At 43.4% G+C, this 14,652-nt stretch overlaps 1 protein-coding gene and 1 pseudogene across 1 annotated transcript; one reads left to right on the top strand and one right to left on the bottom strand.

Moving 5' to 3' along the window:
- Positions 1-671: 671 nt before the first annotated feature.
- Positions 672-3,419, bottom strand: LOC127184741 (uncharacterized; annotated as a pseudogene).
- A 2,740-nt stretch (positions 3,420-6,159) lies between these two features.
- Positions 6,160-6,474, top strand: LOC127184740 (histone H2A-Bbd type 1). Its single transcript, XM_051141093.1, has one exon. The coding sequence runs from the start codon at positions 6,160-6,162 to the stop codon at positions 6,472-6,474; it is 315 nt and encodes a 104-aa protein (XP_050997050.1).
- The last annotated feature ends 8,178 nt before the right edge of the window (positions 6,475-14,652 follow it).

Raw genomic sequence — 14,652 nt, 5'->3', positions numbered from 1 at the left:
AGTATAGATGTTGAGTCTCTTACCTTGACCTAGTTCCAACGCTTTGGTTAGAGCGATGAGCTCGGCCTACTGGGCAGAAGTTCCCGAGGGCAGGCTGCTAGCCCAGATGATGGTGTCCTCGGTAGTGACAGCTGCTCCTGCTTTGCGTTTTTTTTTTTTATCCAGGAGGAAACTGCTGTCATCAGTGAAACAAGTCATGTTGGTTCCTTGGAGTGGAGAGTCTTTGAGGTCTTTCCTCCAACTGTGTGTCTCAGCTAGTATCTGGTGACAGTCATGGTCAGTGAGAGGCATCTCTGGGTCAGGAAGCAAAGCCACTGGGTGCTGCCATGGTCCCAGTTTCTGGGTTAGTACTCCTTTCACAGTACCATTTCGTTCATCCACATATAAGTGAAAGGGCTTCTCTAGGCCCGGCAGTCCTAAGGTAGGGGTCTTGAGGAGAGCAGTTCGAATGGCTTTGAATGCCTCCTGCTCTTTATTAGTCCAATTAAAGGGTTGTCCTCCCCTTGTTCAGCGAATCCCAGTATTCAGAGGCGGCAAAAGCCTACCCTGCCCATAAATTCTCTTAATTTCTTCAGAGTGGTGGGAACCGGGAGGCTTAAGATAGTTTCTTTTCTGGCCTTGGAAAGCCATCGACCTTTGAAAGTATGTAACTCAGATATTTTTATCTTTTGCTAGCAGATTTGTGCTTTCTTAGCTGATGCTCGGTATCCCAGCCTACTCAGTTCCTGCAGCAAAGCTTGGGAGCCCTGGAGACAATGTTCTTGGTCCTCTGTTGCTATTAGGTCATCTACATATTGCAAATGAGTCACATATGGGTGGAGGGCTTGAAATGCATGTAACTCTCAGTGGAGTGCCTCATCGAAGATAGTGGGCGAGTTCTTAAATCCTTGTGGTAGTCTGGCCCAGGTCAGTTGTCCAGTGGCCCCTCTTTGAGGATCTTGCCACTCAAAAGTGAACATTTCTTGGCTCTGGGGAGCCAATTCAAAGCAGAAGAAGGCATCCTTAAGGTCAAGCACTGTGTACCAAGTCCTGGTTGGAGGAAGGGAGCTCAAGAGGGTGTATGGGTTAGGCATGGTGGGATGAATGTCTAACACCTGAGAGTTGATGTTCCTTAAGTCCTGAGCTGGCCTGTAGTCATCAGTGCCTGGTTTCTTGACTGGCAATAAGGGTGTATACCAGGGTGACTGACAAGGTTTTAAAATTTTTAGTTCTAACAGTTTTTCAATGTCAGGCATTATTCCTTTTCGGGCCTCAATTGACATTGGCTATTGGCAAGCAGCAATGGGAAAGGCTATTGGTTTAAGCTCCGTTACTATCGGAACCTGGTTAATTGCTTTTCCCATTCCAGCTGTTTCTGCCCATGCCCCTGGAAAATCTTTAATCCATGTTCCCATCTCAGGGAGCCAATGTGTAACTGGTTAAATTAAAAAAAAATGTCCTTATCTTCCAGACATAAAGTTAATGTTGGTAGAGAGTCCCCTTGGGGCCCTCTGAGGTGGGGTCCTTATGGCAGAAAATGGATTTGAACTCCAAATTTGCTTAGGAGGTCCCTTCCTAGGAATGGGTAGGGGCAATCAGGAATGACCATAAATGAATGGGATACCCATCCCATGTCTAAATCAACCGTTCTTCGGGTAGTCCATGGATATTGCTTTGTACCTGTTGCCCCTTGAACCCACGGTTTCTTGGAGGATATGGGACCCAAATCATGAGTGAGGACCGAATGTTGAGCGCCTGTATCTACAACGAAATGTATGGGTTTCCCCTTGACCTTCAGAGTTAACCGGGGCTTGGCGAGGGGGTCCGAGCCCTGACCTCCCTAGTCACTGTCCTCATCTAGTATCAGGGCTTTTGAACAGGGACACATTATTTGTTTTTTTTTTTTTTTTTTTTGTCTTCAAAGTGGGACAATTTTTAACCCAATGTCCCATCTCTTTACAATACACACATTGGTTTTTAAGGGGGGGCATTTGCCTCCCATTTTAGAAGTCTCCCGTTTAGGACCACAGCAGCTATTATTCATTGCAGATTGCGTTAATGTTTCTTGTCTCGCCTGTCTTCTCAAGCCTCTCTTTCCCTTTCCTTTCTTTCTTCTTTCTCTTCCTCTGTCTCTCTATTATTGTATAGTTTCTCAGTTATTTCAGTAATCTCTCTTCACGACTTATCTTGTATGCCTTCTGTCTTTTGTAACTTCCTCCTTATATCTAGATACGTTTGCTCCACAAGTGCCACAGTCACCATAGCCTTATTAATTTCTGTATTAGGATCATAAGGAGTGTATTGTCTAAAGGCTTCCTTAGTCTCTTCAAGAAGGCAGCTGATGACTCTTCTTTTCCCTGTCTCACCTCTCATGTACCTTGGTCCAATTGGTGGGCTTTCGGCCAGTCCCTTTGAGATCTGCCAACAGAGCCTGGCAGTAGACCTGGAGACGCTCCCTACCTGCGTTTGAATTGGGGTCCCAGTTGGGGCGCTGGAGGGGGAATCCAACATCAATGTCAGTGGGTAACTAGGAGGGATGGCCATCTCGTCCAAGCACATTCTTGCGAGCTTCTAGAATTCTTTCCCTCTCCTCAGTGGTGAAGAGGGTCTGCAAAAGTTGTTGGCCGTCATCCCATGTCAGCTGATGTGTAGAAAGAATAGACTCAAGATTAGTTAAACCTGTGGGGTTATCAGAGAAAGGAGGCTATTATAAAGATCGGCTGAGGAGAAAGGCCAGTATTGCAAAAGTTGGTGTCCCTGAACATCGGGTGACTCAATGGCACATAGTGGGAACAACCTGGATGATGGCTGTGGCTGGACGGCTCGTTTACTGCGGGTCCTGGCAGCAGGACCCTCAATGGGGAAGGGGTCTAGGTCCTGGAAGGAGAGGTAGAGTGGGGCTGAGGATGTGGGTGGGGATAGGTTGGGGGTAGTAGGTTTTGCAGGAGAGGGAGTTTCAGGGGGAGAGGGGAGAAGGGAGAGGAAATAGGGGGTAATCGAGGTGGGAGTGCAGGATGGGGAGGGGGAGTGTGGGGTAGCAATGGCAGTGGAGGAGGAGGATTGTATGGAGGTAGAGGTGGGGACTCTTGCAGAAGATCTGCCACAGCTGTGTCTTCTTGCATGACGGGTGGAACATCTGGTTGAGCCAATGGTCAAATTGGAGCTCCAGGCTGTGGCTCCTGTAAAGCTAGGACCCTGGGGAGAGTCTAGGGGAGAAAGGGTCTCACTGAGGTGGGTGGGTCAGTGATTAGCTCTTTCCAAACAACAATGTAAGGGACTTGATCGGGATGGGCAATGGACCCGATACCAAAAATGACTTGCTTGACAGCCATTATAATTGGCAAGTCAAAAGTCCCAGTGTCTGGCCAGCCGACCCCAAAAGAGAGCCACTCTGCCCAGCATAAAGTGACAAGTTTGTCTTTCTTCACTGCAAGGGACATGTTATGTGCCCTAGTCGGTATGTATGTTCAGTGATCTAGCGCAACAGTCAAGGGGATTGATTCCTTCTGTCCCATATTGAGAAAGTCCACACAAATAGACACAAGTAAACAAAAATGGCGCCGGAAGCCACAATAGTCCAGACTATACCAGAACCAGAACCAAGTGAGCAGTCTGACCCAGTGATCAGGTGGGCTGAGATCACTCCCCAAGTGGAGGGGATAGACTCTCCCTTCCTGGAGGTCAGGAATGTCTTCCAGCCTCCCCATCAGGAGGAGGTACACTGTCTCCTGGCACAGGTAAGGAGCCACCTTGACACTGTGACTAACCCAAATGCTCGACCTCCAAAGTGAAACTAAAGAACGTGGAGGGACAGAGAGACAGACAAAGAAGACAGACAAAGAAGAGTGGCGGCCGCCTTACCTAACAATTCCTCGACTGGAGTCCAGGTCTGGGTGGGGACTCGATGTGAAAGAGCCCCATTTTCCAACTTCATGACCTATGGCTCACCCCAGCTAAACTTAGGTTGTTTATTCCACTTTAAGCTTGCCGAATAACCCCAAGGGCTGTACTTTCCATTGAACAGTTCGATACTTTCCAATAAAACCCACGCCTCCAAACACCTGGCAAAACACCCTGGCCCTTGTTTGAACCTCACTTGCCTAATTAACAGCCAATCGTTTTAAAGAGCATTTTTGTTAGCCAATCCTTTCTGTAAGCTCAGCATAATGTGCGAATTCTGCTTCTGTAAGGGTATCCAAGGCCCTAGTTTTGTTTGCTCGGGGTCGCTGTTGCTTCAGAGCATAGTTGACCCTGCTGTGGCGGAACAATAAAACTCCTTGCATTAGCATTGGACTTGGACTCTTGTGTCTCTGTGGGTTCTGGGAAGTAAGTCTCAGCCCCTTTTTCAGACACGAGCCTTACAGGTGAATCTCGGTGAGACCTCCAATGTAAGACTGAGACCTTCAAAGAGATCTCTAGTCTATATCCGGAGTCCCCACAGAGAAATGGAGTCTGATGTTGATGCAATACACACAGGAATTTTATTGAACCAGCATGTCGGGATCTGTCCAGATCTTTCAAACTGCAGACCTCAAAAAGCAGGAGCAAGTGCTTTTAAAAAATAATATATATATATATATATATATATATATATATATTATTCATTATTCATATTATATCTCAATTGTTATCACATCCCTTGTATCCTCCTATTCCTCCCTCCCTCCCATTTTCCCCTTACTCCCCTCCCCTATGACTGTGACTGAGGGGGACTTCCTCCCCCTTTATATGATCATAGGGTATCAAGTCTCTTCTTGGTAGCCTGCTATCCTTCCTCTGAGTGCCACCAGGTCTCCCCATCCAGGGGACGTGGTCAAATATGGGGCACCAGAGTTTGAGTAAAAGTCAGTCCCCACTCTCCACTCAACTGTGGAGATTGTCCTGTCCATTGGCTAGATCTGGGTAGCAGTTTGAAGTTTACTGCACGTATTGTCCTTGGCTGGTGCCATAGTTTGAGCAGGACCCCTGAGCCCAGATCCATCTGTCATAATGTTCTTTCTGTAGGTTTCTAGGAACCTCTGGATCCTTCTATTTTCCCATTCTCCCATGCTTCTGTCACCTAGAGTCCCAATAGGAGAGAAGCAAGTGCTTTTTAAAAAAATATCTTTTTGCAAAAGCAGAATTTAGCAGGCTAGCAAGGAGGGGTTAGTACATTTTAGGGGCAGTGGAATATTTTTAGACACAGCTGGTTGTCCTTGAGATAAACTGGACCCTGGGCACAGACTGAGACCTTGAGTCAAGTTGGACCCAGGGCACAGACTGAGACATTGAATCAAGCTGGACTTTTTATTATCTTTAAACAAAAGCTATCTGTCCTTGGGACAAGCTGGACTCCACAGGGGGCCAAGTCGCTTTCTCTCGTGTCCCAGACACACAGTGATCAGTGATTTGATATTGATATGTTGGTTCAATATTAATATTGCTTTCTGGACCCTTAGTAATTGGTCTCAGGAGGAGGGAGTGTCAAATAAGGGACTAGACCTTGGTGGCTAGCTTTAGGGATGTATTCTAACAGTTTTCAGCAAGGAAGAGGGAATGGGGGAGAAGGTCAAGGCCTGCCAGAGCCATGCTTGCCATGCCCATCCTAGCTAGAGTTCCTTCAAACCTACTATGGGCTTCTCTCAAATTAAGGCCTTCTTCAGTACTGCCCTGAAATTGATTCAGAGGCCTGTATTTCTACAAATAAGCCATAGCTATAGGCCAAAACTCAGATTTTACATATTGGACTATTTTTTAACCCATGAGCAGGGTCTCAGTATACTAATGGATTCCTTGAAATTATTCTTCTGCCTATTGGGGGGCATTTCATGTTCAAATTGTAACATCTCTTAGTGACCAACAGTCTGGAAAAGGATGTACAAAATGTCACAGGCAATGCTAAAATCATAGAAGATGGAATGGTATCCTAAGGTGGGATGAACAGTTTTAATTGAAAAACACTTTTTTTCTGTACTGTTGAAATAAAGCAGAACAGTTTCCTCCCAAAGAGGGATGTACTCGCTAATGTGAACAGTTTCCTATCATGGATACTTCTAGGCTGAAGGAGGATCAGAGCCCAGTGGGCACCAATGACATCACAAAATATGTTGTCACAAAGACCTCTTCTGACTCTTGGTGGTTATAAAAGCTGGTGTTTTGAGAGACCCAGGCCAGAGGAGTGAAAAACACCAACTAGCTACAATGGAAGGCAAACAACAAAAAGAGATCGTTTCCCGCTCCAAAAGGGCCGAACTTCAGTTTCCGGTTGGTCGTGTTGACCGTTTCCTGAGAGAGGGGAACTACTCCCGGCGCCTGAGCTCCTCTGCACCGGTGTTCCTAGCTGCTGTTCTTGAGTCCGTGACCTCCAACCTCCTTGAACTGGCTGGCGAGGAAGCCCATATCAACGGCAAGAAGCGCATAGCTCCAGAACACGTGATCAGAGTTGTAAAGAAAAAAAGAGGGCTTCGTAGACTCTTCAAAACCTTTTTTGAGACACTAGAATCTGATGCCAACTGAGATTTGGGTCTCAGAGGCTAGACCCCATCTTTCAAGGGTCAAATCAGCCCCCATGTCTCCCTTGCTGGGGGACAAATAAGACATTGTATTAAAGTGTCTAAACCGTTACTAGTGGTTCTGATTCATTTCAGTCCGTCGTTTTGAGCTAGAGGTGATCGTGAAACACCGAAGAGTGCAAGATGTGGGGCGATATGGGGAGGGGTCAGGTGGGTGGGGGCTTGCCACAGAAAAGTTGGTCAGCATGGGATACTTAAGCTGATTTCTGGGCGGAAGTTTCTAATGGGGGTGGTGTGAGCAGTGGCGTTGGTGTCAAGAGGAAGCTGAGGGGAGAGGCCAGCATGTAAGCGCTGCGTCACTGACAGGAAAGGGGGCCCCTACAGAAGTGTTACAGCTCCGCTCAGCTGCTGCAGCCAAAGCAAAAGTAACAGTTTTGCTCCCACCTGGGCTAGTTTCCCCAGCGAAAATGTTACAGATTTGCTCTGCCTGAGAGAACCTTTCCCGCCAAAGGTCTGGCCCCACAAGACTCTGAGAGCTATCCTGGCATGAGATTTATTCCTGGTCTTTGGGGTTAAGTCTGGGTCAATGTGTTTATTTTCCTCAGCCCTAGTCTTAGGGTCAAGTCTGGGTCAGTGTGTTCTTTCCTTGGCCCTGGTCTTTAGGAGCAAGTCAGAGTCAGGCGGGTATTTTTTTTCTTTTGCCCCTTTATCCTACACAGAGAAGCTTTCCTGGCAGGCTCTGAGCAAGGAAGGCCTTGGGATTACCAGAATGGTGCTCCTATCTGGAGAGGGGTTAGTGAAAACAAGGACTGTGATGGGAAAGACTTCATTCTTGGCTGGGAATGCTGCAGCTCAGTAGGTAATGGTGGTTTGTGGGGGAGCAGAGAGTGATACACTGTTAGTATGTCCTCAAAGATCAGGTGTGTTGACTGAGCACTGAGGGGTAATGGTGAAACCAGAAGGGAACATACAAAATAGAAACTATGATCTGTGTTTTCCTTTAGAAAAAAATTAATTCTCTGCCTCGTTTAAAAGGGAAGATATACATAAGCATTGGTACCTATAGTGGAACATATCCTTCAGTTTTCTGTGCACACTGGTATACTAAACAATTGTATATAAATGCTATTTCACTTAAGACCTACAATTCAGGCAGGTCTAACCGGTTATAGAACATTGGTTTCTTCTAGCCCAGTGGCCTTCAGTGAGAATGCCATGGAACAAATCAATCATTATATTCAGATACCTTTTCTCAAGTCATGTTCTTTGTGAGAAGCCTAGGCCTAGAGTACCCTGTCGGTTAAACAGCTGTCTGATGCTGAAAAGCCATGTATTTGGCTTATATCTGTGGCTTATAGTAGTCTAAAACATACCCCTCCCCATGTATGTTACAGGATAGTATCACAGAAGAACTGACTTCATATGGGAGAAGCTAGGGTAGATGGGTTGGTTAAACATGTAGGATGAACAGCTCTGTGTAGACGTTATAGTTTATGCAGTAGTTTGTGGTTCCAGGCTTCCTAGTCTTTCTGAGATAGTTTCTTTTCTGGGCATAGTTTCGAGGTTGAACATGATTTAGCCTTGGTTTCCAAAGCTGTTGTAGAGTCAAGGATCAACAGGGATACTGTTTTCCTTTTAAACACTGTGTTGAGCTATGTCCATGGGTTTTATAGGAAACATAGGGCCCATGTGGAGCACAGTAAAAGCCAAATGAATGCTCTGTTAATTGACCATTCTACAACCACAAGGAATACAACTCTTAGAGGAGGTAATAAGCCAATGTGAACACTGATATTCTTAGAAAGGCACAAGGCATGAGCCCTTTATGCCTCTATGAGAAGTGAAATGGAGAGATGGTGAGGATGGATTCCCTACAGTTTGGAAAAACCAGTCTATTAATGCTCTGCTGGAAGAGGGTACAATTAAATAACAGAAATAGTTTCACACTGTAGCCTCCATGTTTCCCAATAGCTTCTAATCAGGTCTGTGATCACATTAGTGTCAAGGTAGGCCAGGATCAGGAGCTGACAGGGCTCAATTTTGCATATAGTGTCAGAAGTCCGAATCGATGTGCCCCGCTAGAAGTGGAATTATATCCCTGTGATGGCACATGGGAAATTAAGGTAGGACAAGAAGTAGTTCAGGATAGCCTTTGCTACACATAGGACATTTAGAGACAGGCTGAACTTCATAAGAACATGTTTGAAAGAACAAAATCAACCAATCAAGTGAAAAAAAACCTTAGTGTTTCATTGTTGTGAAGGGACATCATGACCAAAGCAACTCTTATCAAAGAAAGCATTTAATTGAGGGCTGGCTTAAAGTTTCAGATGTTTAGTCTGTTATCACCATGGTGACACACAGGCAAAAATGCTAGAGAAGCAGTTGAGAACTACATCTTAATTTGCTGTCTGAGAGACTCTAGACTTGGCATGGGCTTTTGAACTCTCAAAGCTCACCCCCAGTGACACACCTCCTCCAACAAAGCCACACCTCCTAATATTTTCAGATAGCGCCCTGGTGACAGAGCATTCAAATCTATGAGCCATGGGGAGACATCCATATTCAAACCACCACATTCCACTTCTAGGTTATATCATAATGAAAAATTACATTTAGTCTAACTTCAAAAGTCTCCATAGTCTATCACAATCTCAACACTGTTTAAAAGTCTGGAGACACTTCTGAAACTCAAGGCAATCTCTAATTGTAGCCCCTTATAAAATTAAAAAGCAAATTATATACTTCCGAAATACAATGGCATAGAATATATATTAACTTTCAAAAGAGACAAAAGAGAGCATAATGAGGAAATACCAGACCAAACCAAACCAGAAACCAGCAGGGCAAACTCCAAATTCTGCATCTCTGTGTTGTCTGTCAAGGTGCTCTTCAGATCTCTGACTCCTTTTAGCTTTGTTGACACTTCTCTCTCTTGAGCTGGTTCCACTCCCTGCTATCATCTCTTCTTGGCAGGTATCCCATGTCTCTGACATCTTCAAAATCTTGGGGTCTCCGATGTAATCCAGGTTTCTCAATCACAACTTCATACAATGGCCTCTCTGGGCTTTCATGAGGAGACAATCTTGACACATGCCTGGCCTCAGTGACTTTCCTTATCTACGGGGGGAAATTTCAAAACCCCTTTTTTGTATCCTTGACTCTAAAACCAGAACCACATGTCTGAAGCTGCCAAGTTACTGCTGCTGAAGCATGACCCCCTAGTTCAGTCACATCTGCATCAGCTTTTGTTTTTGATCCTTTCCTTCACTACTTTTCTTTAAGCTTTACATCTCCTTGAGCACAGGACTTAGCTCTATTACACATCTTGGTGCTTCTTTTCTCTTCAAGCTGTACATTTTGCATTTTTCCTTGCTCAGCTTCCTCTTTTCATTATCAGCATAAGGGTGATCACTAATTACTATACCCCAGTGTCAATACTAGGCTATCTTGAAATCTCCTCTGTCAGTACTACTAATCCACAACTCTTCACTTAGCCTCAGGCAGATTATTTAGACAAGGGCAGAAAGGAGCTACAGTCTTCACTAATTTATAACAACAATGCTTTCTAGGCTACTCTGAAATCAATTGAGCCAGTCCATCATAATGTACATTGCTCTCAGCAGCACTGCCTTTCATGGTCCTACTAGTATGGCCCATTATGCACCCCTTAGCGCATTCAAGTCTGAAAGTCCACATTTTGCGCACAAACATCATGGTCATGCCAGTCAGAGCAAAAGCCTACTTCCTGGCACCAACTTCTGTCATAGTCATCGTTTTGTTGCAGTAAAAAAGACAACAAAACAATTCTTATCAAAGAAAATATTTAGTTGGAGACTTGGTTATAGTTTCAGAAGTTTAGTCCATTATCATCCTGGCAGGAAGCATGGCAGGACACAGGCAGAAATGGTGCTGGAGACGTAGCTGAAAGCTACATCTTGATCAGATGGCTGAGGAGAGGGCATTGCAAGGCCTGTAAAAACTTCAAAGTCCCTCTTCAGTGATGCACCATTTTCAAAAATTCCACACCTCCTAATTCTTCCAGCTGTGGCTTTCTATGTTGGTCTCTGTCTTCTGCAAAAAGAGGCTTCTTTCATGAGGGTGAGAGTTACAATTATTTGTGTATATAAGAGTAAGTATTTAGAATACAGTTAGGAAAATGTTACTATCAGGAGAGCCTCTTGACTGAACATTTTAAAAAATGTAACTCATGACTACTAGTATATCAGATAAATCTTTTTGTAACACTTTGCTTGTCACAAAGTGAACAGAATACATGTTTATAACTTTCTATAGGTTTGTGGGGAAAAAGAAAATCTTCACTATAAAATAAACTTCAAAGTATTATTTAAGTCTCCAAATTTAGGATGGCTTGAAGAAAGATACAGATAAAATTGCCAGGATATTGGAGCATTTACGATAAGTGACTATAGTTTGGCTACCTATTACTCTAAGTGGTGATACAAGAAATAGTTAAATACTACACATTATTTTTCTTTTCTTTCTTAATATTAATTTATGGTTGTTTTCAATAAGATGGTACTATGTAATTCTATATAGTCTAATATTTACCGTGCTTTCCTGAGTGGCCTTAGACTTGGAACAGTCTCCCTGGCTCAACCATCAAATCCTGTGCTTAGAGGCTGAGACCTTTAAAGAGAGTCATCCAGGGAAAGATAATGTGAGAATAATTTATTAGAAGTTATTCTGTTCATATAAACAGTATCTGCTTGGCAGTTGTGATTACCTGTCCAGGTTCTAAATGAGATGGAGCCTATCAACATTCCACCATGGAAGCCAAAGGAACTATTGGCAGTTAAGAGTTGATGGTGTGTTGGGGGTTTCTTTTTCCTCAGTGGTGATTGGCAGTTAACAGTTGCTTAGGGGGATGTTGTTTCCCCAGTGGTATAGGTAATGATTAAGTTGCTTGTGCTTCAGTAAATAGCCATTCAAGAAACCTTAATTAAATGTAATGTAATGAATCAAACAAAAGACATAAAAATAGGACTAGATGGGAAGATGAAGGAATTCATTAGAAGGAGGAGCGAATAAGAGGCCAATGGGGGTGAATATGATAAAAATTTATGAATATAGTCAACTTGGGAGTATGTTACTAAGAAAAGAGTTTGCAATTCTGATATTTAGAACTGTATGCATATAAATATGCATGCTTTAAAACCGGGTTTTTGCTAATATGTTTACCAACGTAGAAAATGGATACAGCTAAAGAGTGTTTTTATTAAACCAGACTCAAGCTGTAACAAAACTTGGTTTGTTTTAGAGAACAACTTCAATTTCCAGTTGAGTTCAGTATCCAGTATAAAAATGTGATTCAAATGTCTTAACTCCTTTTGAAAATTTTATACATTAACTAAAGAACTCTGAGTTGACCTTGAAAAAATTTTAAACAAATTAATTTTGTCTTTCAAGTTGTTTCCACAAACTTTATGAAGTTTTCTCTACCAATTCAGTTTTGTTTTATGTGAACATTTTTCCTGTTCTAGAATAAAAATCCATTTGCTATCAGTACACAAGCACCCTCTCTGTGCAAGGACTGGCTGTACAGGCCTGGTATCTCAGAAATAGATTTGTTATTTCAATTTGTTATCTCAAATATGGGGACCAAAAGGCCCACAGTCTGTAAGTTCCACTCAGGAAATCTGGCAATGTGAGTCTGGGAAGGGGGAGGGGAAGGTGAAAGGCATAAACCTCTAGTCTGAATCTCTAAAGTCCCAGATTTAGGAATGCTGATGACTAAGGGCAGAAAAATAAACAAACAAACAAAACGTGAATGTTTTATCTCAGAAAGAACAAGGTTGTACTTTCTGCACCTTTTTGTTCTTTTGAACCCCCCAGTGAGTTAGATGGTGTATCCCAAGATCAGTTTGGGTGCTTTTTTTTCATCCTGCAGATTCAAATGGTACCTTCTAGACATGTGCAGGATACATATTTTGTCAACTACTAGGTGATCTGAAACTGACAAGCAGAATCCATCATTCTAAAACAAAATCTAAAGCAAGTCTTGCTTGCTAAATACTTGTGTAAGTTTATGTGAATTGCAATTCTTCAAGTGGTTGTATTGGATATATCACTCAGAGAAGTAGTCACCTCAACTCCATAGCTGAAACAAGATTTGGATGAGTTCACAAAAACTCACAAGTTACATCTCATAATCTTTTAGACAGTCACTATATCAGGGAACAGAGTTCATATCTGGAAGTTGTTTTGTTTGCTTGTTTGTTTGTTTGCTTGTTTGTTTTAAGGAAGTCCCTCAGAATGTCCACATGGGCATACAAGGTGACATTGATATTGATGGGTCTGTATCCACTATGTGGCTTTAGAGATCGCCATCATAAGTGCTATAAAGTGTCACATCCTTGTATGCATACACACATATGTCCCTAACATAGTGCTGATAATAGGAATCACAGGAGGGAAGATGCAGTATACTAGATCGAGTAGTAGAGGCCCATGAAAACACTGAGCACTCCCTCTACACCAGATCCTACATGGGAGCATCACACTTTCCAGGTAATAACTCATTCAATACCTTCTGTCTGGGACTCTTGCATCTTGTGATGTGTGAACCAGAGAATCAAGCCAGGGCTTCTTGCATACAAGGAGATCACTCTAGCGCTGAGCTGCGTCATCATCCGTCTTCTCTTTCAACTTTACACTTACTAGACACTTTCTTCATGAAATACGTCCTGATCATACAACTTGAAAGTGCCTTCTTTCTGTGAATGGTTTGTGAAACCCCACATGTACACTCTTGTAAATTCTAGACATGTCATCTGAGTTGTTTGTGTATCTAGGCTTACTTGCCCCCAAGATTATAAAGTTATTTTCACTGGAGCCTCTGTGTCATGCTAACCTTTACCGAGCTTGTGTGACATGTGGGATGTTTGAAAGAGTCTAGGCTTGGTGACCTTTAGGACATGTGCCTCCCTTTCTATGTCTCCACTTCAGTTTTTTAAAAAATATTTTATTAATTTATTCATATTATATCTCAATAGTTATCCCATCCCTTGTATCCTCCCATTCCTCCCTCCCTAATACTTTCCCCCTATTCCCCTCTTTTATGACTGTGACTGAGGGGGACCTCCTCCCCCTGTATATGCTCATAGGGTATCAAGTCTCTTCTTGGTAGCCTGCTATCCTTCCTCTGAGTGCCACCAGGCCTCCCCATCCAGGGGACATGGTCAAATATGTGGCGCCAGAGTTTGTGTGAAAGTCAGACCCCACACTCTGCTCAACTGTGGAGAATGTCCTGTCCTTTGGCTAGGTTTGGGTAGGGGTTCAAACTTTATTACACGTAGTGTCCTTGGCTGTTGCCATAGTTTGAGCAGGATCCCTGGGCCCAGATCTGCTCATCTTAATGTTCTTTTTGAAGGTTTCTAGGACCCTCTGGATCCTTCTATTTCCCCATTCTCCCATGTTTCTCTCACCTAAAGTCCCAACAGACTATCCTTCCCTCTGTCCCACTTTCCTGGTAAGTGAAGACTTTCATGGGACATATCCCTTGGACTAGTGTCCAGTTATAAGTGAGTATATACCATTTGAGTCTTTCTGCTTCTGGGTTAACTCACTCATTATGATCATTTCTCGTTCAATCCATTTGTCTACAGATTTCGGGAATTCCTTGTTTTTAATAGCTGAGTAGTATTCCATAGTGTGAATGTACCACAGTTTCTTTATCCATTCTTCTATTGAGGGATACCACCAAACCAAATAACCTAATTGAGGAATGGGGCTCAGAACTAAACAGAGTATTCTCAACAGAGGAATATCGAATGGCTGAGAAACACTTAAAGAAATACTCAGTGTCTTTAGTCATCAGAGAAATGCAAGTCAAAATGACTCTGAGATTCCATCTTACACCCATCAGAATGGCTAAGATCAAAAATTCAAGCGACACCACATGCTGGCGAGGATGTGGGGAGAGAGGAACACTCCTTCATTGCTGGTGGGAATGCAAACTAGTACAACCACTTTGGGAATCTATCTGGTGCTATCTCAGAAAACTGGGAATAGGGCTTCCTCAAGACCCAGCTATTCCACTCCTTGGAATATACCCAGAAGATGCACTACCACACAACAGGGACATATGCTCAACCATGTTCATAGCGATCTTATTCATAATAGCCAGAACATGGAAACAGCCTAAGTGTCCCTCAGTAGA

Source organism: Acomys russatus, chromosome X (genome assembly GCF_903995435.1).
Source record: "Acomys russatus chromosome X, mAcoRus1.1, whole genome shotgun sequence".
Taxonomy (NCBI): domain Eukaryota; kingdom Metazoa; phylum Chordata; class Mammalia; order Rodentia; family Muridae; genus Acomys; species Acomys russatus.
This window is presented reverse-complemented; position numbering and strand designations above follow the sequence as displayed.